This window comes from Lutra lutra, chromosome 13 (assembly GCF_902655055.1).
Source record: "Lutra lutra chromosome 13, mLutLut1.2, whole genome shotgun sequence".
Taxonomy (NCBI): Eukaryota; Metazoa; Chordata; class Mammalia; order Carnivora; family Mustelidae; genus Lutra; species Lutra lutra.
Window position 1 is genome coordinate 89,684,512 of NC_062290.1, and position 24,192 is coordinate 89,708,703.

Here is a 24,192-nt window from a genome sequence, read left to right on the forward strand (position 1 = left end):
AAAACAATCCAAAGACAAGGACTGTATTTGTTCAAATCCTGTAACTGTATGAAATCTACTAGGACTCCTAAAATTAAGTTGGCATTTTGTAATCCGAATGCTCCTTTTTTTTTTTTTTAAAGATTTTATTTATTTATTTGACAGAGAGAAATCACAAGTAGGCAGAGAGGCAGGCAGAGAGAGAGGAGGAAGCAGGCTCCCTGCTGAGCAGAAAGCCCGATGTGGGGCTTGAACCCAGGACCTGGGATCATGACCTGAGCCGAAGGCAGCGGCTTAACCCACTGAGCCATCCAGGCGCCCCCCGAATGCTCCTTTTAGCAAAGAGGGCGCTAATCTCAGAATTGTACTTCTAAGACTGGCAAAGAAAGGCTGCAGGTGCGAATGGAGGACAACTGCAAAGGTCACTGACTGACCTTGAGATTAATATTATATATTATAATATAAATTATATTATATTTCATCTTATTGCCAGTCAATGCTATATATATATATATATATATTTTTTTTTTTTTTTTTTTTTTTTTTTAAAGGAGGCTCCATGTCCAGAGCAGACCCCAACACAGAGCCTGAACTCATGACCCTGAGATCAAGACTTGAGATCAAGAGTCAAATGCTTAACCTACAGAGCCACCCAGGCACTCCCTGGATGATTCAAAAGTGGCTTCTTTTGGAGGAAATTTAGAATTCTGTAAATTCTCAGAAGGTAAGCCCAGCCATCAGGATTCCAAAGCTACGTGTCTCTAAAGGCAAAGCCGATCTGAGAGGCCTGAATGACTTACCTGAAATATGTTGGGGATGTGAGTATGGTAATACTCGTGCTGCTCGTGGTTGAACTTCTGGAGGATGGATGAGTAATCAGCTTTGCTGTCCTCCGCCATCTGGTGACGTACTTGAGCTTGCTGTCGCGCCTTGGGGCAAAAAATGAGAATACCCCCATGTTTACATAGGATAAGAGCCTAGAATTGCAAACCAGAGGGGTCTGTAGTCCACTTTACCTCAAATGTGTTCTACCGGGCAGGTGTTATTTTCTAGAAATTGTTTGGAATTTGAATTTAGTTGAGGTAAGGATGTGTACCCTAGTTTTTCACAAACCCTGCCGTTGTCTGTCGTCTTCACTTGGCATCACTTTCCAGTCTGACCAAGTTTCTCTCTTCTTTATTGTCTGTACTTGGTCCAATTCACATATTTATCTTACCTAGGTGGGCCTTGTGGGAACCTATGCTCATATATATTTTTATGCTATGTACATATACTTTATATTATATATATATGTGTATACACACACACACACACACATATATATATATAGTTTTCCTTTTCCTTAAGGAGGGGATGAGGGAATCCACAAATTTTTAAAAAGATTTTATTCATTTATTTGAGAGAGAAAGAGAGCGAGTGCACAGAGGAAGAGTGAGAGGCAAAAGCAAGATTCCCTATTGAGGGACACCTGGGTGGCTCAGTCATTAGGCATCTGCCTTTGGCTTGGGTCATGATCCTGGGGTCCTGGGATCGAGCCCCGCATTGGGCTCCCTGCTCCCTGCTTCTCCCCGTCTCACTCCCCCTGCTTGTATTCCCTCTCTTGCTGTCTTTCTCTCTGTCAAATAAATAAATAAAACCTTGAAAAACCAAAACAAAGCAAAACAATTCCCTGCTGAGCAGGAAGCCCGATGCGGGGCTCAATCCTAGGACCCTGAGAACATGACCTGAGCTGAAGGCAGACGCTTAACCAACTGAGCCACCCAGGGGCCCCAATCTATAAATTTTTTTATCCAATTCTCAATGGGGTTCATGAATTACAAAGGCACAGGAGCCCTGATCTAAACAGACCTTTCTAATAAGCTCCACAATGTTTATTATCTTAAGATTATTTTTATTATTATTTTTTAAGATGTTGTTTATTTATTTATCAGAGAGAGAGAGAGAGAGCACAAGCAGAGGGAGAAGTGGGCTCCCCACTGAACAGGGAACCCGATGTGGGACTCGATCCCAAGACCCTGGGATCATGACCTGAGCTGACGGCAGACGCTTAACCAACTGAACCACCCAGGAGTCCCTATTTTTATTTTTTTAAGTAATCTCTACACTCAGTGTGGGCTTGAACCCAGAGATCAAGAGGTGCACACTCCACAGCTGTGCCAGGGAAGCATGCAGACTTTACTTTTAGCATATATTTTTTTAAAAGATTTTATTTACTTGACAGAGATCACAAGTAGGCAGAGAGGCAGGCAGAGAGAGAGGAGGAAGCAGGCTCCCCGCCGAGCAGAGAGCCCGATGTGGGGCTCGATCCCAGAACCCTGGATCACGACCTGAGCCAAAGGCAGAGGCTTTAACCCACTGAGCCACCCAGGCGGCCCTGCTTTCAGTATACATTTTGAAGAAGTAGTAAATATGACACCGTCTTTGTGTTTTTGCTTGGATATGAGTATGTGCTATTTTGTGTTTTCCTGCACTGATTTTCTCCTAAATAATCAATAATAAAATTCATACATTTGTTTCTTCTAATTCACATGTTGGTTAATCACACACCCACATGAAAGGAGGCAACTGTTGACAAACTGCAGAATCGATTTTATTTATTTTTTTTTAGTTAAGTAGGCTCCACACCCAATGTGGGGCTTGAACTCACGACCCAGAGATCAAGAGTCACACACCCCACTGAGCTGGCCAGGTGCCCCCGCAGAATTGATTTTTTTTTTAAGATTTTATTTATTTATTTATTTGTTTGACAGACAGAGATCATAAGTAGGCAAGAGGCAGGCAGAGAGAGAGAGGAGGAAGCAGGCTCCTTGCTGAGCAGAGAGCCCGATGCGGGACTCGATCCCAGCACCCTGGGATCATGACCTGAGCCAAAGGCAGAGGTCTTAACCCACTGAGCCAGCCAGGTGCCCTGCAGAATTGATTTTAAAGCTTGAACAGAAAGCCTGTGAACTCTGACGTCATCTACAAATACCACTGATGGTTACGCTGGTGAGCCCACTGTGGATGCATCTAGCACTTTGGATATGTTTTAAAAAATATGACCTCCTGAATCTCTAACAGACTCTGAGGTTCACGCAGGGCAAAAACTAGCCCCTGCCAGATGCAGAAGTGGCTTGGCCTGCAGGTGACTTGGCCAACTACCCCACGGAGCCAAAAACACAACAGGAAAAGGGCCTTGTTCCAGCGTAACTACAGGAACTTTTTGTTTCTTTCTTTTTTGTTTCGTTTTACTAAACCCACTCATATTTTATTTTTATTTTTTCAAAGATTTTTATTTATATTTGACAGAGATTACAAGTAGGCAGAGAGGCAGGCAGAGAGAGGGGAAGGGAAGCAGGCTCCCGGCTGAGCAGAGAGCCCAACGAGGGGCTCCATCCCAGGACTCAGGGATCATGACCTGCGCCGAAGGCAGAGGCTTTAACCCACTGAGCCACCCAGGCGCCCCAAACCCACTCATATTTTAAAAGGACAAAAAAGAACACCGACATGCTCAAAAGGAAAAGCCGATGGCCCACTTGCTGTCTGATCATCGGTAGCGTCCACGACCAGATTTTGCACATCTCGGTGTTCTTTATGGTTTCCTGCCTCTGTGACTTGGAGGGTTCATCTGATTTTCACTTCCTTGACACTTTTCACTCATCTGCATGATGGTGAAAGCCCAGCGTGGTCATTCACTGCTGCCTCCTTCATTCTCTTCTCGAACACTTCTCAGAGGTTAACCATATAAATATTTCCAAACTGATTTCCTTATTATCTGAAGTTCTTTGAAGTTCTCAAGGCCTTTTGGGATCTCAAAACCACTTTTACCCCCTTCTCATCTCCCCTTGGTTAGTTCAATGGCCATATCCGTCCTCTTTGTTGGCAGCCTTTTATTTTTTTTAAAAGATTTTATTTATTTATTTGACAGAGAGATTGATCACAAGGAGGCAGAGAGGCAGGCAGAGAGAGGAAGAAGCAGGCTCTCCGCGGAGCAGAGAGCCCGATGCGGGGCTTGATCCCAGAACCCTGGGATCATGACCTGAGCCAAAGGCAGAGGCTTTAACCCACTGAGCCACCCAGGCGCCCCTGTTGGCAGCCTTTTAACTCCCTCCCACGGCCGTACACTCTGGCTTCTGCTTCTACGGTGTCCACTAGTAACTATAATAATCTGGTCCCCAAAATGTTAAGTCCCCAGCTCCCCTCAAAAATCCATGCCCTTCCAGTCTACACTAGCTCTCCTCTGTTTAAATCATAGCTTCCCCACCTGCGTGCATACCATCTGTTCCCCTAATGCTTCCAACACAAAAAGCCTTTTAACCCTTTCAATTACTTAAGAGTTTATCATGTATCACTTTGTTATGAATATGGAAAAAAAACAAAACAAGGAAACTCTGAGGTAGACCTCAGATTTCTAAAAAATTCTCTATTTCCTTTACAAAACTTCCTCAGAAATAGTCTTACCAAAATTCAAGGGGAGGGTGGGTTGTTTCCTCATTCCCTCGGTAAATAAAAGTAACAAGTAATAAGACAAGAGTCCCCTTATTTATTTTGGGGGAAATTATTCTAAGTTGGTGAATTTTTAAAATAGCATAAGGTCTGAAACAGAGAGCAGAATGTCACCATTATGCATGCGTAGGTTTGCACGTACAGCCCTGCGCACACACACACACACACACACACACCCCACGAGCTGACACAAGGCGATAAACCCTCACACTAACCATGGAATGTTCTACTCATGAGAACCGGCGGGCGCCCTGCTGGAGGTACCCCACCACCATCTGGTTGGAAGTGGCCGTGATCCTCTCCTCTCAGTTCCCCTAAATCTCTAATAATAATGTGTTCACTTGGGTTATATAACTGCTTTCGTAAGCACATTAACTCGTAACAGTTTTGCGATGCCCTTTACAAGCTTTATCTGCAGTGATTCCGAGACATAACCAGGGAACCCCTAGATGGGAACTGTGGAAGAAGCCGAAATTGGGAAAAACGTGTAAAACTCCAGCCCTGGAACGCTAGTCGAGTAGAAGAAAACAAATCAGACAATCATTGGGAACAGGTCTACCTTTTATGTTAAAGAAGCATGATCTCTCTGTGAGTTTTTCTTCAATGCAAAAATGTGGACATAAACGGGCGCCTGGGTGGCTCAGTGGGTTAAAGCCTCTGCCTTCGTCTCAGGTCATGATCTCAGGGTCCTGGGATGGAGCCCCGCATTGGGCTCTCTGCTCAGCAGGGAGCCTGCCTCCCCGTCTCTCTCTACCTGCCTCTCTGCCTACTTGTGATGTCTCTGTCAAATAAATAAATAAAATCGTAAGAAAAAAAATGTGGATATAAGGTTGCAAAGTATGTATATTTCTTATAGTCTCTGTTGGAATTTTCCTAGAGTCTCTCTCTCCCCCCCACCCCCTCTCACACTTAAAAGCAGTAAAATATTATCACACATCAAATTCTGCAGGGCTGAGGCACGAAGACAGGACAGTCTTGTTCTCAATCCCAGCGTCCAGCTGCTTTGAATTAATACCCACTTTTGAATCCCAGGCCCAGGAATGTGCCATTGTTCTGAGCGAGTTTTACTATGGAAAATCTATTTTTGTTTAGTGAAGCTGTTATATTTATTTTGCAATGGAACCGAGAAGGAGTCTTTCTCTAAACCTAGGGCTGAGTCAGTTACTCATTACAAATACATTTTTAAAAATATCTTTAAAAGGGCTTTCAAAAACCTCTCTGGAGTAACCAGTAAGTAACGAGATACTTTGAGAGAGTGCATCTCCTAGTCTAAGGCTAAAGGAAGATTGTAAACATCACTCTTTCTCTCTCTGTTTAAGTCAGTCTAAAAATAGTGACTATTATCTTCAAGAGGTACTTCCTTCCCAGGCCACACCATAAGCTGTATCTTGCAATTAAATTAAAGCTCTCATTCTAAGAATACAGGACGCTGCATCTTAGAGCAACAAGACTGTAGGGCAGAGGGAAGTTCAGAGGATTTTTTTTTTTTTTTAATGAGTCAGTCATAGAATTAAGAGAAAATATTCTAAAAAAGTACAGAATGACCACAATCGCCTAAGGCTGTAAATCACAGCCATCTTTGAATGAGATCTAGACCACTTTCACCGTCAATCAGAAAGCCTGAATTTAAACTTTAGAATTTCTTTGACAGACCCTTGGGAATCTCCCCCAGATCAGTCCAAACAGGCCCACGTATGTTATCGCTTGGGCATGACTTCACTGACTTTTCACACCCTCCCCCCTCCAAGTCCTGCGGGAAGAAAGCTGGATGACCCAAAAGGTCAGAGTTGCAGTTTCTAAATAAAGAAAATAATAATTTAGAAACTCTTGCAGCTCTATGCTTCTAAATCCTAATGGGTTTAAAGATAAAAATACTGTAATCCATTTAGTTAGTTAAATTTAGGCTATTAGCCCTGGCCAAACTGTGCAGCGACTTCCTGTTCAGTTCAGTGTTATTTTCTCCCTTAATGTTGCAGATATGATGGGAGGAAGCAACGCTCGCTGCTGCCTGTCTCAGCCGTCATGAGCAGAGAGCACAGGCGTCCTAAGAAACGTGTTCGCTCTCCAGTGGGGCACATGGTCGATTGGCTGAAGAAATCACACTCCCGTCTCTTCTCAGGGCTGCTCATGGCTTTTGACCTTTTCACAGAAATGGTCAAATATGCCCTGATTCCATTTATATATTTACTGTAAATAAATAATAAGGTTTATTAATTTTTTGAACATGGCTGCAGACCTCCCACGTTTTTATATACACTGCTGTTCCTTGAGTGATAAACCATTTCCTGCAGTGGCGTTCAGAGGTTTTGGAAAGCCACTCTTTTCCTTTGTTAAAAGCACGTTATAGAACACATTTACAAGGCCCATCCTTTACTCCCCAAAATCTGGGGACAGCAGTGTGAAATAATTTACAGTTACCACTGGTATCTCCAACAGCAGTAAAGGTTTTCCTGAGCAGCGGTACTTTCAATGTTTTATTTCATCATTATAATAAAGAGAAACCAAGTGTATTTTAGGCTGCATGGAAAAGGGGGCTAAATTGAGATTTTACTGGGAATTCATGATTTCTGCACCACTGCCAAGCTATCCATCATTATTATCCAGTAGCTGGAGACGCGGGGCAGTTCCGGGTCTTGGCCGCCATCACTGGGATCCAGAAGGGTACACAGCCAGGGCTGGAGGTGGAAGTAGGATCACGTGGGGCTCTTGGCTCCAAATTCACCCCTCTTCCAACTAAGCCACTGACTTAACATTACGGATAAAACTGGGGAGGCTGGCGGGTTTAGTCAGTAAAGCATGTGACTCTGGATCTCGGGGTTTGAGTTCGAGCCCCACGTTGGGTGCTGTAGAGATGACCTAAAAAAGTAAAGTCTTAAAAAATATATACGGTGGATACAATTAAACTAATACAATTTAATAACCTGGGTTATCCAGCCTCCCTCCACCATTAGTTCTTTTCTTCACCCGATTACAAAAATTTGCTTGCTGTAAATAATTCCAATTTACAGAACCGTGGGGTGTAGAAAGTCGAAGTGCCTGCCCATTTCATTCCACAGTCTGACAATCCCTGGGAACATGACAACCTGGAGTCCTTAATTTGTGATCTGTGACAACCCTGAGAGCAGATATGGCAAGCTGGGGAAAGTCAATGGAAGGTTCCAGAAGGACGGCTGTAGTGATGCCACTGAATGACACCGGCACATTACAACGATGCCCCATGGACAGCTGGCAAACTTGGGGGACAGCTGGCAAACTTGGGGATTCTCAGAGTAGCAAGGAGCTCCAACCACCAGCGCACCCTTCCTTTAGCCACGGCCGGGTTAATGAGAAGCACACAGGCTTTGGCAGGGTGTGAGGGAGGAAGGGACCGCTGAATACTGTGACCTATTTTCTGGGTAGTTTTGAGATCCATAAAAGCAGCAACTGGCGGTCCCGCATCGGGCTCCCTGCTCAGCGGGGAGCCTGCTTCTCCCTCTCCCACTCCCCCTGCTTGTGTTCCCTCTCTCGCTGTATCTCTCTCTGTCAACTAAATAAATAAAATATTAAAAAATAAAAAACAAACAAATTAAAAAAAAAAAAAAGCAAAACCCAGCAACTCTGAAAACTCTATTTGGTTTACTGGATTTCTCTTTCGATTTGTCTGTAAAGCTTATCTTTCCTAGTCCTTAACTCAGCAATTCTACTTCTGGAAATTCATCCTCATGAAACCATTTTACTCGTTCATTCATTTTTGTATTTATTTCCTTTTCAAGTCCTCTCCACACCCAACATGGGGCTCGAACTCACAAACTCCAAGATCAGGAGTTCTATGTCCCACCGACTGAGCCGGCCAGGCACCCCACTAATGAAATAAATTTTAAATGTTCATGAAAGATATCCAGCACAGTATTATTTATAATAGACAATAATTTGAAACAAATGACCAGTAATGTCATTGGTTAAATATATCTCATACCCTTGATGGCCTAAGACGTAGATTATTACAAAAAATTGTAGAAGAGTATTTAATGATAAGAGAAAGTGAAAGCTGTATGTGGTTTAAAAATTTTTTTTAAGTTTCCAAAACAGTATTCATAGCATAATTTGATTATTATAAAAATAAAATATTAATAGTGATCACTGCTTCAAAGAGTGATTAAGGAATTCTATTTTGCCGGAAAGATTAGGTAAAGAAACGAATTCTAATACTGAATTCCAGGAACTTAGAAACTGAAGAGATATGGCTCGCCTTTGAGATTCAAAAAAGGAAAGAAAAAGAAAAAAAAGCTCTCAAAAGATAATGTAGTAGGAGGGATACTAACAAAGGAAGAGATGAAAAAGTTCTCTGTCTGAAGCAATGTTGTTGTATGATAAATAGCATTGTTTAAATTTCCCAGTAAACTGTTGAATTTAGAATACATTTTCAAATTCAAGACTAAGAATGCATTTAAAAATTCCTATTCAGACAGAGTGCTGGGAGTTTTTGTTGGAGCCTTCCAGGCCTGGGACTTGCCAAAACAATGAGTCTGTCTTTGATAAATTATAAAGGCAGCTAAAATACAAAACAGAGAAAAACTTCAAAATAAGTTAACCAAAGAAATATGCTTGAAATATTTCAGCAATTTCCTGATTTTTTTTTTTTTCTTAACAGTCTTACAACTTCTAGCCCCAGTATTGTAGGTTACTTTGGTACACAGCCACTGAAACAGAAGGAGTGAACATGGGAAGATAGCAAATGAGACCAGCATCTCAATCCCACATGGGCCATTCACTTGCTAAACAGTTTTAAGAAAAGGCCTTCTGTTTCCCTATACCCTGGTTGCCTCATTTGGAAAGTAGAAATTGAAATATCTATTTACTCAAGGTAAGTGGACCATTTCTGCTAAAAGAGAAGCCAATGTTGATATTGTTCGTCTTGAGGTTGGCAAAGCCCCAAGGTAGGCTGGTCAAAAATGCGGTATGAGCTCAGGGATCTTGGTAAAATATAAATCATGGTCTCTAAGACTTGTCTCCCTTCTTTTCCCTGGTTTCTAGTGCACTGTCATTGGCAAGAGACTTGAGCTCTCAGTTGTGGTAGGGTAGAAATTAATGATCTCTTTCTCTTCTCCCTCCCCCCTTAATAACTGCACTCCAGAACATGACACTCATGAGGTTTCAGATACATATGGCTGAAAATGACAGCCTAGATTCTAGAAAGTTAATGCCCAAAGGATCACAGGATCTCTTATGGCTGTGGTGCTACGTTGAGGAACAAAAATACTGAATGCAGTTCTGGAAAAGATCCATCCCTCAGAAGAGGGAAAAAATAGTCCTGTTATATTCCCCAGGGAGAGAAAAGAAATACAAGCTTCCTGTTCTGAAGAAACCTGATGTGTTTGGTGGTAGGTTAGCAGCTAAACCACCTTTAGCACCCAAGTCACAACAGATGTTTAATCAGTAAGGTGTTTTGTTTTGTTTTTAAGATTTTATTTATTTATTTGACAGAGAGAGATCACAACTAGGCAGAGAGGCAGGCAGAGAGAGAGGAAGAAGCAGGCTCCCCACTGAGCAGAGAGCCCGATGCGGGGCTCGATCCCAGGACCCTGGGATCATGACCTGAGCCGAAGGCAGAGGCTTAAACCACTGAGCCACCCAGGCGCCCCATCAGTAAGGTTTAATACTAAAAATCTTCCTTGTTATTCAGCATGTATCATCAAGGAGCTCAAGACGTAAGACCACAGGCCCTTTATTTTAATCTCAGTGTTCATGTGTCTCTGTTTTTCTTAAGCTGGGTGACACCTAACAAAACTTCTTAGTGACCAGAGAAGTCAGCAAGGAAGCTTATTAAGGTCTCAGGCTGTGGGACGGAGTAGAGGAAGTGTGCCCTCGGTGAAACAAAATCTTAAACTTGCAAGTATTATATAGATGGCTCAAGAATTCTCAACCCAAGTAATTAATATAAAAATTAGTCCCAGGTTGTCTGGAAGAACCCAATATAAGACCTTGTTGGGTTTCATATAATCCTGCTTTTATGAGATTCTCAGAGGAAACAAACAAACAAACCATCCCTATTGAAGACAATGCTCATATGAAAAAGACAATAGTAATCATAGATGCATAAGGAAATAAACCACCATGAGAGGCAATCCAATAGAGAGAAAAATTATCACCATAAGAACTTGGGCTAAAAGCACAATTTGGAAGAAAACAGAAAACAAAAATATTTAAATACTTTATTTAAGAAAGAGAGAGAGGAAGAGAAAGAGAGAGAAAGCACAAGGTGAGGGGCAGAGGGAAAGGGAGAGGAAGAAGCAGACTCCCCACTGAGTAGGGAGGCCAACATGGGGCTCCATCCCAGCATCCGGGGATTGTGACCTGAGCCAAAGGCAGACACTTAACCAACTGAGCCACGCAGGTGCCCCACCCTTTATTTATTTATTTATTTATGGGGGGCAAGAATATTTAAAACAATTAAAGAAATAAAAGAAGCAATAGAGCTCGCAAGAAAATAATAACATTGTAAAGATGAAGGATATCTGAGAAAGAACCAAATGGAATGCTAGGAAATAAAAAAATACAGTCACTGAAATTTTAAAATGTAATAGATGAGTTAAATAACAGATAACTGAGAAGAATTCATGCAATAGCTAAGAGATTTACACAAAATGTAAGATACAGAGATAAAGAAAGGAAGGAATGACAATGAAGCTAGGAAGCCCATGGAAGAAACAGAACAAGAAGTTTCATACACGGCTACTGGGAGTCCCAGGACCAACAACGGGGAAGAATGAAACACGGGCAACTTTTGAAGAATTAACACCTGGAAGGTGTTCCTACATTTACAAAAGGAAAAAAAAAAAAAACACTCCCATTTGAAGCCCCAAGGAGAAAAACGAGAAATAAAAAATTATGTACTTTCAACCATCATAGTGATGCTACAAAACACCGAAGGCAAAGGTAAGGTCTTAACAACTAGGGGAAGAAAGTCAAGTGTCTACAGAGGATTGCAATTAAGCAGACTGCCAGCTTCCCAAGAGGAACGGCCAGTGATAAAAGACAGTGGGATAATGTTTCAAAATATGCTGAGAGAAAATAACTGGAAGCAGAGAATTCTACACCTAGCTAAACTATCACACTGGAGGGAAGACAAAATAAAGATATTTCACATAATGAACTTACTGCTCACAAACCCTCATGGAAAAAGAAAAAGTAAAACAACCTATCATCCAGGAAGGAGGGAATGTAACTCAGAAAGGGATCATATGTAAGAAGTAGCAGCACTAGGTCTGCCTTATATGTTTAGGCTGTGAGGACGGATGGTAGACAGATGGTGCCTGGGCGTCCTAGTCCGGTACCATCCCCGCTTCTCCTCCCTGGCTCCCTGATACGGAGCCTCCTGTCAATTGCTATTCATCATTCTACCCCAACTCACGATCACCCACGTAATTCCACAAGCAAGAACAGCAGTTAACAGTGAAGAGCTCACTTAACATGACCCCGTAGCAAAGCCATACGGCCCCCTGGCAAGAAATGAATCCGAGGTATAGAAGTGTGCATCGCTCTCGGCTGTACCATATCCAGCAGGGCCACTTACGGGCCAATGATAATTCCACAGCTTATAGCCTTACTCTTTTTATCTAGAAAGGGACAAAAGAATTCTAGAGGGGATCAAAGGCCTTTTAGAAAATATAAAGCATCTTTCTAGTGTGAGTTTTTGGAGAAGGAGGTTCAACAGCATTTCATCAGGGTCACCTCCGTTCTTCCATTTGGCTTTTCTTTTAATATCTGTCATAATCTGTTCTCATTTCATCGCCCCGGGAGATCCTGCTCAGCCCCCTGTCCCACCAGGCAGGTCAACATGGGCAGCACTTCCCCTCAGAGCCCTGTGTGGGCTTCTTTCCACTCAGTTGATCTCTGTCTGCTCCATCTTTTCCATTTCTACCACACAATGTTCATCCTCCAGCCCCAATTCCATCGTCACGCCTTTCTCAACAACCTGTAATCTGCACAGAGCTTCTACAGATGCGGAATCCACGAGCGGCTTTGAACTCCTGGTATTTGCCGCTCAGAGGGCTGGGTGACCTTACATACGATGTAGCTCATAAACCAATTTTTTTAAAACTGCTGTTGTTCTAATTATCTTCATGACGCAGCTGGGCACATGACATAGGATACCCTGTCTTATTCTCCAACGGACTCAAGTTTTCCTTGTCTGTCCATTTCATCATTGTTGGCTAACCGAGGCCCTTGTGATGGGTACCTATTATAATCCTATCGATGCTATGCATTATTTGTTCAGTAAATATTCTTGTGGAATGCCCACATGCCTAGAACGTGAAAAATATACTTGACTAATCTGTAGTAGGTCGAAGAAGAGAGAACGCAGGAGGAAGGAGCCAGAAGTAATCAAAAGAGAAGGACACAAACAGGCAAAATACAGATGATGACAACAGTGTTGACCAACTGACTGTGGTCCAAAAACAGGCCTCCCCTTTTGTAGATCACATACCACTGAAACCCCCAGACAAGCCCCTGAGGTGCACAATCTTACCCTTATTTCATAGACTAGGAAACATGCTCAGCAATAAAGCAAACTGCCTCGTGCCAGACCTTTAGTGAGCGGCGAAAATAAGACCCAAACCCACTTCTACCCCGTAGCAAGATTAAGAACAAGCTCTTGGCCAAGCATGCCGCTCACTACGACTGCAAATGAAAAATGTCTTATTAAATGATGGGGCACCTGGGTGACTCATTCAGTTAAGCCACCAACCCTTGATTTTGGCTCTGGTCGTGATCTCAGGGTTGTGAGATCGAGCCCTCAGTTGGGCTCTGCACGGAACATGGAGCCTGCGTGGGATTCTCTCTCTACCTCTCCCTCTGCCTCTATGCACCTGCCCCTCAAAATAAAATAGAATAAAATAAAAAAGTAAAATAAAATAAAAAATATTTTATTAAGTTGCCATAGGAAAGCCTTTAGAACAGCGAGTGCGAAGTGTCTCACGCTACACACACATCAATAAGTGAGTATCATTTTTATGTATTTAATTCCTTTTTATTTTATATGCATATTCATATGCTCATATATAATATGAATATTTATATTCATATCATTTTTATTTTTTGGAAGATTTTTATTTATTTATTTGACAGAGAGAAAGAGTGAGAGATCACAAGTAGGCAGACAGGCAGTTAGAGAGGGTGGGGGAAGCAGGCTCCCCGCTGAGCAGAGAGCCAGATGCAGGGCTCGAACCCAGGACCCTGAGATATGACCTGAGCCGAAGGCAGAGGCTTAACCCACTGAGCCACCCAGGCGCCCACATATCATTTTTATAAGTCATCTTAATCATCAGGTCATAGGAGAATGACCTGTTGTCTTACTGGGTTCTATTGCTACGTTACAGATTAACTTGGAGTTCGTCAATGGTGATGCTTTCCGGAACACTAAAACAAGGCTACGGCAGATTCCCTTGTCAACATTTTAATGTAAATGAAATAACGCATACTAGAAATATTTCAATGAAGAGGCTTTCTGAAGTATTTCAACTCTATATAAATTCACTTTTGGTAGTACCTCTACCCCAGTATTCCTGACACACTTGAGATTATGACATTTGACCGCCTTGTTTCTTTTTGGATGTTTATGAACCAAACTCCATACTTTTTTTTTTAAGCTTAAAAACCACTTACTTCAGGGGCGCCTGGGTGGCTCAGTGGGTTAAAGCCTCTGCCTTCAGCTCAGGTCATGATCCCGGAGTCCTGGGATCGAGCCCCACATCGGGCTGTCTGCTCAGCGGGGAGCCTGCTTCCCTTCCTCTCTCTCTGCCTGCCTCTCTGCCTACTTGTGATCTCTCTCTACGTCAAATAAAAAAAAAAAATCTTTAAAAAAAACCACTTACTTCAGAAACATGTAAGTGAGAATTACAGTTTACAATACAGAGATAGTAGCCAACGAACTAAAACTTGGAGCTGAATGAAACGTGAATACTTTTTGTGTGGAACATTTAACTGTAGTAAATAATTGCATGTTTCAACATTCCTATCACAGATTCATTTTTTTCCAAGTTTATTTATTTATTTTTAGTAATCTCTACACCGAACGTGAGGCTCGGTCTCATGGCCTGGAGATCTGGGGTTGTACATTCTACCAACTTAGCTAGACAGGTGCCCCCACAAATTCATTTTTAATGGTAAAACTAACATGGAATGCCACAGCCTTTAAAACAAAAAACACACAAAACTCATCCTACTAATATTCACTTATGACACAAAGTTATGTACCATTTCTAAATATAATTACATTACTCCGCATCTAATAATTGGAGAAAATTTCCATTAAATTCCATTTCCCATGAGAAGCATCAAGAGGAAAACATATCCATCACCACCCGGGACAAATATTACGAATGGAAACAACCAAAACCGTTCAGGCTGTTCATTTAATACAGGCATCCTGGGAGAAAATACACACAGAATGTAAACTCACAGATAGAGACATGAACAAGAGAGTAACAAAGGTGTTTTCTCTAGAATCTTTGATCTGAACACTGATCCACTTATAGCAACAATACCCATCTTTGAGAGCTGCCTTGAAATTGTACATTTTTCTCTCGTAAGTAAAAAAGCATCTTAAACCAAAAGATCAAGCTGCAGTTGCAAAATGTATTTCCTGCGTTCAGACCAACCACTTCCTCTTTCAAAATAATTTTTTTGTTGTTTTCTAAATTGTTACAGTGAACCATTCCTTCAGATAACCAGTGAGATGTCTGATATGAAACAAATTTGGGAAAACACTCAAGTTATCACCATGTTCAATAAAGATGTCAAACCTCATAGTTACAACAAGGGCAGTGAAAAAATTTAATAGTACAATTCCTTATACGTACAATGACTAAAGTAGTCATCTTGCAAGAGACTGTTTCCCCAAATGGTAAAAAAATTTAACACTCTGGTCTTCATCCGGTTTCAGTTAGAACACAAGTAAGCCTGCCCTGTCGGGGCTTACGAGAGCCCTCAACACAGCTTCCAGCTCAAGAAACCTTCTCCAGCTGCTACCTTTTGTTTGTTTTAATAAGAATTATCAAACTGATCATCACTCGAAGTAAATGCCTTTATTCTTATGTAAAATTAGCATGGATTATTATTTTGTTTTTCTCTTTAAAATATTCTATTATGTAACCTAGGATATAAAAAAGAGCCCATGTGTATGTTTATTATAATTAGAAACGTGAAGTTTTATCCCAACTCCTTACAATTCTACCTTCATTCATAAGTGGCTCAGAAGTTCCTAATCTACCATGTTATAGGGACATCTCTGTAGAATTTAAAGACTAAGAACGCTTACGGCCATGTCATTTAAAAGCCATAATATTACACAGAAATGGAAATGCAAACTCCCTAAGAAACTGGTCCGCTCTTCCGAGTGCTGATGGTCAGGATTTGAATTTAATTTAACTTTTAAAACATTCCCTCAAATCAGGTTATATAACAACACTCATGAGTAAGCCCAGTAAGGAAGCCTCTCCCATTGTACAGAGAATTCCTCTGGTTAGTCAATATTCAGAATTGGAATGAATTTGAATACAGAAGTCATGTTAACTGTTTCATGGCAAGCAACTGCCTATAAAATTTAGATGCTGGCAGGAGAAGATTCATACAAGATTAATGAAGCTGGACCTATGAGAAGGAGAAACTGACAACCAGAGTTTAAAAACATAACTTGAACTCACTAACGATTACTGTAGCTACTTGTAACCACTAACTGCAGTTTTTGTTAAACAATATCCTATTTTGCATTTAGAAATTATGTAAGAGCCAACAGTCACGAGGCAAGGGCGAATTAGAGAAAGGGAATTATTCATTGCCTGACATGGATGAACTCCGTGTAAGGCATGCATTTAGAAAACACTGTTCTCTCTGTTCGGAAATATTAGTTCACATTCCATTCATTTTGATAACCTTTTCCTTTTTCATACCAACACCACACTAACCAACTGTGGGTCTATCAGAATGCAGAGATTAGGAACTGCTCCTCACTGAAGTCTGTCTGGGTTGTTATTTTTCCAAAGCAGAGTGACAGATAAAACCCGACTATAAAGGCTTTGTCACCAAAATGCCACTGAAGAGGGGCACATGGGAAAATTCGCAAAAAGAAGAGCTGAGCACCAGGAAGAAAAAGAAAGGCAAGCTCCTTAAAGTCAAGGAATGTGTGATTACGTGCTGGTGTTGGTTCCATCCCCACAACTGGCCAGCACACGGTCAGCGGATAATTGGCCAGGGGATGAACAGTAAATGAGAACACTTTGCAATTTAGGAATCCTTCAACCTGTTAAATATTTCTTGAAAATGAGACTGAGACCATGAAGTCATGATTCCAGTAGAATTCCCTAAAATTAAAAAAAGCAAAAATAGGTATAGGATAACTCCATGTGAAAACAGAAATAGACAACTTCAGAACTTGGTTGGGTAAAAAGCTGTACCAAGGAGAAGCAAAGTGCAAGAGAAGAATTAGTAGAAACATTGTTATAAACCAGGGGCGCCTGGGTGGCTCGGTGGGTTAGAGCCTCTGCCTTCAGCTCAGGTCATGATCCCAGAGTCCTGGATCGAGCCCCATATTGGGCTCCCTGCTTGGTGGGGAGCCTGCTTCCCTCTCTCTGTCTGCCTCTCTGCCTGCTTGGGATATGTCTGTCCAAAATCAACAACAACAAAAAACCAAAACCAAAACAAAACAAAACTTAAAAAAAACAACAACTGTATGGATAGTTACTTAAAATTCTGAGCCTCCCAAAGTAATCTCCAAACTACATAAAGCTTGAAATATGGGCTCTAAGACAAAGCAATCTGTTGCCCATTTGTCTACACTCTATGCTCTAAACCTGGAAAAAAAGGGAAACTAGATGAAGAATGGTCCTTTGGCACCAAGTCAGCTCTGATGGCACTGGGCTTCTGAGAGATGGGACCAGCAAAAGACAGGCTCTCTGTACTACTAAGCATGATCCTTAAAAATGTGTGACTTGGAAACAATAATATTCCAGTTGTCTAGGCTTTTCCACCACATGACAATATTTTGACAGCAATGATGAAAACTGTAAGATAAAGCATCACCCACCTATCAGTTAAAGGCACATCAAAAGGCTTTACTGGGGTAAGTAAAGATATATATATATATTTTTTTTTTTAAAAAAGATTTTATTTATTTATTTGACAGACAGAGATCACAAGTGGGCAGAGAAGCAGGCAGACAGACAGAGAAGCAGGCAGAGAGAGAGGAGGAAGCAGGCTCCCCTCTGAGCAGAGAGCCCAAGATCCCAGGACCCTGGGATCATGACCTGAGCCGAAGGCAGAGGCTTTAACCCACTGAGCCACCCAGGTTCCCCTGTAAAGATGTTTTTTTTTTTTTTTTTAAAGATGTTATTTATTTATTTGTCAGAAAGAGTGAGCACAGGCAGACAGAGAGGCAGGCAGAGGCAGAGGGAGAAGCAGGCTCCCCGCTGAGCAAGGAGCCCAATGTGGGACTCGATCCCAGGACACTGGGATCATGACCTGAGCCGAAGGCAGCCGCTTAACCAACTGAGCCACCCAGGCGTCCCACCAGTAAAGATGTTTTAAACAGAAAACAAAAGGTACCAATCTTTTAAAAAAATATATACTGGCAAATTGGACTTTATTAAAATTAGTAAGTTGTGTTCATCAAAAGAAGCCAGACATGGCCTGACCTGCCTTCGGCTCAGGTCATCATCCCAGGGTCCTGGGATTGAGCCCCACATTGGGCTCCCTGCCCTGCAGGAAGCCTGCTTCTCCCTCTCCCACTTCCCCTGCTGGTGTTCCCTCTTTCGCTGTGTTTCTCTCTGTCAAATAAATAAATAAATAAAATCTTAAAAAAAAAAAAAAAAGGAAAAAAAGCCAGACATAAAAATATATTGTATAATTATATATATACCTATGAACATATGTCTAATCACATATATATACACTCTTATAAAGAATACCTGTATACCAAAAGGAAGAAAATCTATTTTTATTTATTTTTTTATTTATTTAAAGATTTAATTTATTTATTTGAGAGAGAGAGAGAGAGAGAAAGAGCATGAGCAGGGTGGAGAGGGACAGTGGGAGAGGGAGAAGCAGACTCTCTGCTGAGCAGGGAGCCCAATGCGGGGCTCGATCCCAGGACCCTGAGATCATGACCCAAGCAGAACGAAGACATTAGCTGACTGAGCCACCCAGGCGCCCTGAAAATCTGTTTTTAAAATGAGCAAAAGATTGGGTCACTCATTTTTTTTAAAAGATTTTATTTATTTATTTGACAGAGAGAAATCACAAGTAAGCAGAGAGGCAGGCAGAGAGAGAGGAGGAAGCAGGCTCCCCGCTGAGCAGAAAGCCCAATGTGGGGCTCGAACCCAGGACCTGGGATCATGACCTGAGCCGAAGGCAGCGGCTCAACCCACTGAGCCACCCAGGCGCCCCTTTTTTTTTTTCTTAAGATTTTATTTATTTGTCAGAGAGAGAGAGAGAGAGAGACAGCGCGGGCGAGCACAGGCAGACAGAGCGGCAGGCAGAGGCAGAGGGAGAAGCAGGCTTCCTGCCAAGCTAGGAGCCCGATGTGGGACTTGATCCCAGGACACTGGGATCATGACCTGAGTCAAAGGCAGTTGCTTAACCAACTGAACCACCCAGGAGTCCCTGGGTCACTCATTTTTAAAATGAGCAAAAGATTGGGTCACAAATGATTGGAACCACGTGAGGTCATTCACGTGGTTCCACAAATGCTCAACATCGTTCTTTATCCAGAAAATGCAAGCACCAATTAAAACCATGAAAGATGGGTGCCTGGGTGGCTCAGTGGGTTAAGCCGCTGCCTTAGGCTCAGGTCATGATCTCAGGGTCCTGGGATCGAGGCCCGCATCGGGCTCTCTGCTCAGCAGGGAGCCTGCTTCCCTCTCTCTCTCTGCCTGCCTCTCTGTCTACCTGTGATCTCTGTCTGTCAAATAAATAAATAAAAAAAAACCATGAAAGATTCCACTCCACATTCACCCAAAGGCTCAAGTAAAAAGATCGACAGACACCTATTGTTGGTGAGGACGAGGAACAACCCCCTAGAGGAGTGTCCGTCAATGCGGCTACCTCGTCAATGTCTTTGACATCCTGCCAGAGCCAGGTACGCACATTTGACCCAGGATGCCACACCCAAGTAGAGACCCAAGAAAAATGAGAGACCAGGTCCACCAACAGCCACGTATAAAAATGTCCACGGCAGCTTCTTCCTTAACTTAGCCTCAGTATGGAAGCAATCCAAATGCCCACCAAGAGGAGAACGGACAAACAGCTTGTGGTATATCCACACACAGCACGCTATATGGGATTCACAACCGGGCAACACAAGCTCCGACCATACGCAACAAACATATGAATCCCACAGACATATTGAGTCAGAGGAGCCAGAGAGAAGAACATGTGTTGAGTAATTCGTACAAAGAACAGAGGCAGGCTAAACTAATGTATGATAGAGGTCAGAATAATAGTTACCTTTGGGGTGGGGGAGTGTTTAAGGGAGCCTGTTGGGGTTCTAGAAACGTCCCCTATGTTAGGTGGTGGTGCATGATTTCATGTATGTGTGAAAACTCATGGAGCTGCCCACTTACGATGTGGCTGCTTTGTTGTATGTAAATTCACCTCAATAAAAAACGTTTTTTCCAAAGTAAGCTCTATGCCCAAAGTGGGGCTTGAACTCATGACCCTGAGATCCAGACTTGCACGCTCTACCAAGGCAGCCAGCCAGGTGCCCCCAATAAAAACAACAACAACAGTAATTATTTTAGATGTTCTAGAAGGACATGTATCGAGTGGCAAGAGTGATCATCTCTGAGGAGGACCTGGGATGGGGGGAGGGGGCAACAGCACAAAATAGTCTCACCTTGTCCTCATTATTATTTTATACGAGACCCTATATTTGAGTAAGATATATGGTTTGATTTTCCCATGTTCCCTTGGAGTACTTTGACTTCTCAGTATTACCAAAGAGATGGTAAGGGCTATATTTTCCAACACATTAAAAGGGAGGAAGAAAGGGTCTGGTTTTACCTTCAATTTAAGCACATGGGTCATGAGCCCCAGGATGACCTATTCAAACTAACATATACTGGTCCTTTTGCAAATCCAGATCCCCTGATTCCCAATCACTAGAACTCATGTTAAGTCTTGACGTTCAAAACTTTCTGACAGCTGCATCATGGCAAAAGAAAAGAGACTGCATACTTCCTTGAGTTTCATCACCAATAAAATCCATTCCATTGAGCTATTTCCTTCCCTCATCGTTCCTCTGAGGAACATGGCCAGCCTCACAACATCCAAATCTATTCATCTGCCCAAAGACAAAAACCACCACTTTTTTTCTATTTTATAAATATAAATATAAATTTATTTTTAGTTAAACTGGGTGCCTCAAGGACAACAAAAACCCTCTTGTAAGCGAATTAGTAAATATCTGGGCACACACGGACACTGGGCACAAAGCGAGAGTCTACAGATGCCGCACATGGACTTGGACAGATTTAGATGATCTGAACACAGCGCTTATGAGAAGTGTGGGGCATTTAAATTTAAAAAAAAAGAAGAAAATCAGGCTCAAACCCAGATCCTCAGTACTAGTTTGGAAAAGATGCAGTTCCCTTCTCCTGTATCATCACACCCAAACGTAATTTAGAGAAGTCCATTCTGCTGATAGCGGGAAGGGTTAACACAGTCCTAGGGTTCCCAGTGCCGCAGAGCTGACTGCTGCACGAGAGCGTGAGTTATTTCTAATACCACTGGATAATTTAATCATTTGTGGAAACTGGGGGAAAAGACATTTATATTAGATTCAAAGACTGTCAGAAGTCACAATGGGTAATTACATTATGTAGCAAGAAGAACTGAAACACTGTATCTTTTCAGCTTGATACTGAGGAGGCTTCACCAGCAATAAAACAGAGGAGGGATATAACAGTCAAACTGCTGTTTGTTTGGGGAAATTACAGTGCTCCAAGTCACACTCTCAGGCAGAAGAACTTATGAATTCCAATGTTTTGACACTGCTCTACCTGCTCCAATGTTGGGATGCTAAAATCCGGTAACTGATCATATCCTTAGAGAGAAGGTAAGTGGTACTTGCATAAAAATAACAAAACGATGCTCTTGGGATACAAAAACACAATATATCCTTGGAAAAAGTAAGAGTCAAGGAGAACAATTCAATTTGGCCAGGACCTAACAGAAAGTCCTAAAGCCATAACTGGATCCAGCAACAGCACTTTCGATAACAAACTTGGATCTGACCTGAGGGAGAAAAACAAAGGGAAAAAAATCATCATGGAAATTTCTGAACCACACAAAGGGCCAGAACTCACACAGCATGTGTGGATCTCAAACCCCCAGTTGGAAATTTAGATTGACGCAGTCTTGGCTGGGGAGTGACCCGAGGGAATGCCAACTCCCTGGAGAACTCACTTTAACCTTGGCCACAGATAAAATCCCAAGGAACGCATATCCATAATCACACAATCTGTTCTGTACCTCACATGTTTTTCTGCTGTGGTTTTTACCTTTTTATAGGACTGAAATATAGGACCATGACATTGGTCTAACATGAAAGCCCTTTCTTTGCACAGTTTTCACAGTATGTCAATGTTAACTGGGAAGCTATTTCCCCTAGTGTGAAAACAATGGTTGATACCAAAAACTCCAGCATGGATCAGATTTTTCATTTTGACCCAAGTAGTCTCATCAGACGTGAATTCCCCCAAGAAACTACATGTCTGAAGGCCTTAATACTCTGAAAGACTCACATCTTAAAGGATAAGGGTTGTGGTGCTTGATACAGATGCCTAGTTTTACTAGGGTTGTTGTTTTGTTGGTGGTCTGGTTACAAAGTTCTGTCACTGTTAAGTGATCTGTTTCTAAGCCTATTTTCCCCCAGAAGCCCAGTTTGGTTTTTTCAGCCGTGTTTTTACAGAACATAAGGTTTGTAGCAATGCATTTATGGCAATATAGCAGAAATGTATGTATCACAGAAACACACAAGGAAATGAGTCACCATGAGCAAGTCAGCAGAAACAACAAATTGAAGAATCAATACACAAAGATTGTAGATACTGAAATTCATTAAATAGAGAAAATCGGTATATTAAATATGTTTCAAGAAGTAAAATATGACATGAAAATATGACAAAGTCACAAGAAAATAACAAAAAGACTACACAGATTTTAAAGAGAGTCTAAAGGAACTTCTAGAAGTGAAAATATAACAACTTCTATCTTCATCCATCTTTAGTGGATGCATTAAACCACAGATTAGACACAGCTTAAGAGAGAATTAGTGACATGAAAATTCTAATGTGAAGGAATTACATGTGGCATAGCAGAGAAAGACAAAAAGATGAGAAACAGAAATAGAGGTTAACGGGCAGAGAGGATACAGAGTAGAATCCTGCTTGTAGAATCTACAGAGTAAAATTTATCTTGCACCTAATAATCAGAGTTCCAGATGAACTAGCAGAATGGTAGCTAGACACTCATGGGAAAACTCCAACCAGGAGTCAATAAACTCACCAAGTCAAAAGAAGAGAAAAAAGAAATTCTCAGCTAGATACATTACCGTGAAATTTCAGTGAAGAACTAAGTCACACACACACAAAAAACACTCCATAGTTACCAAGAAGAAAGGGCGTTATCTTCAAGGGTGAAGATAGGCTGGCTCCTCCCCCTCTACAACTTAACACAAACGAGAGCCACAAGATGGTAGAATTAAGTTCCTCCTCTAGGTACAATACAATCGCCCTAGGAGTCTATACATGGAGAAATCATCTTTCAAGGATGAGACTAGCAATCATCCCAAACAAACAAAAACTGAGATTTTACTGTAATAAATTTCTGCTAAAGGCACCTCCAAAGGATGTCCTTTGGGAAGAAGGAATAAGATCTCAGATACAAAAAGAATGGTGAACAAAGAAAGTAGAAAGCATACTTACAGGACTGTGTAAAATTATGAAAGCCTAACTTGTATAATGGAACCCCAGAGACTCACAAACTGCAATGACCTAAGAATTGTTTGGGAAAACATTAGTAAAGATTCCAAATTACTTTGTAGTTTAGATTGAATACGTACGTTAAAATATCTAGGATAACCAATAAAAGCACAGAAAGAGAATACATCATCTCCAATCTTTCGTACAGGCAAAAGACGGAATGAGGAAAGTGAAACAAGACCAAAACGTCAAAACTGAAGAAGGCAAGAAACGAAAAGTGTCAGAGCAAGAGGTAAGGGAATGCAGAGCGAGAGAGAGATACGAAGAGAAAACAAGACAAGATGGTATACATGAACCCAAATTTTCTCCAGGGAAAAGAAAAAGACCATTGGACTGGATGAAAAAGAAATCGAGTCATGTGCCATTTCTGAGTGACCCACCCAAATACAAGGACAAAGAAGCAGGTAGAGTAACAGAGTAATAGAGAGAACGTTTGGGAAAGATCTGCCAGGCAAACACTAGCCCAGAGAGCTGGTAAGTATCAGGCGAAACAGACTTCAAGGCATAAAACATAAGGGCAGAAAGAAGTTCACTACACATGGTTGAAAAGTCAAAACACACTGAAGATACTACAATTCTAAAATTTACTTATTTATTTATGTATTAAAAGCTTTTTTTTAAATTTAATTTTTTAAGTAATCTCCATACCTAACGTGGGCTCAAACTCACGCCCCTAAGAGTCACCTGCTCTACCCACTGAGCCAGTGGGCAG

The 24,192-nt window shown here is 41.7% G+C and overlaps 1 protein-coding gene across 18 annotated transcripts in view; it reads right to left on the minus strand.

Moving 5' to 3' along the window:
- FNBP1 (formin binding protein 1) overlaps positions 1-24,192 on the minus strand; it is a 148,486-nt gene that overhangs the window by 35,111 nt on the left and 89,183 nt on the right. For all 18 annotated transcript variants that reach the window (XM_047701216.1, XM_047701233.1, XM_047701232.1 and 15 more), the window contains exon 7: positions 780-908. In XM_047701216.1, the coding sequence (XP_047557172.1) occupies positions 780-908 (129 nt within the window). The remainder of the gene's footprint in view (positions 1-779; positions 909-24,192) is intronic.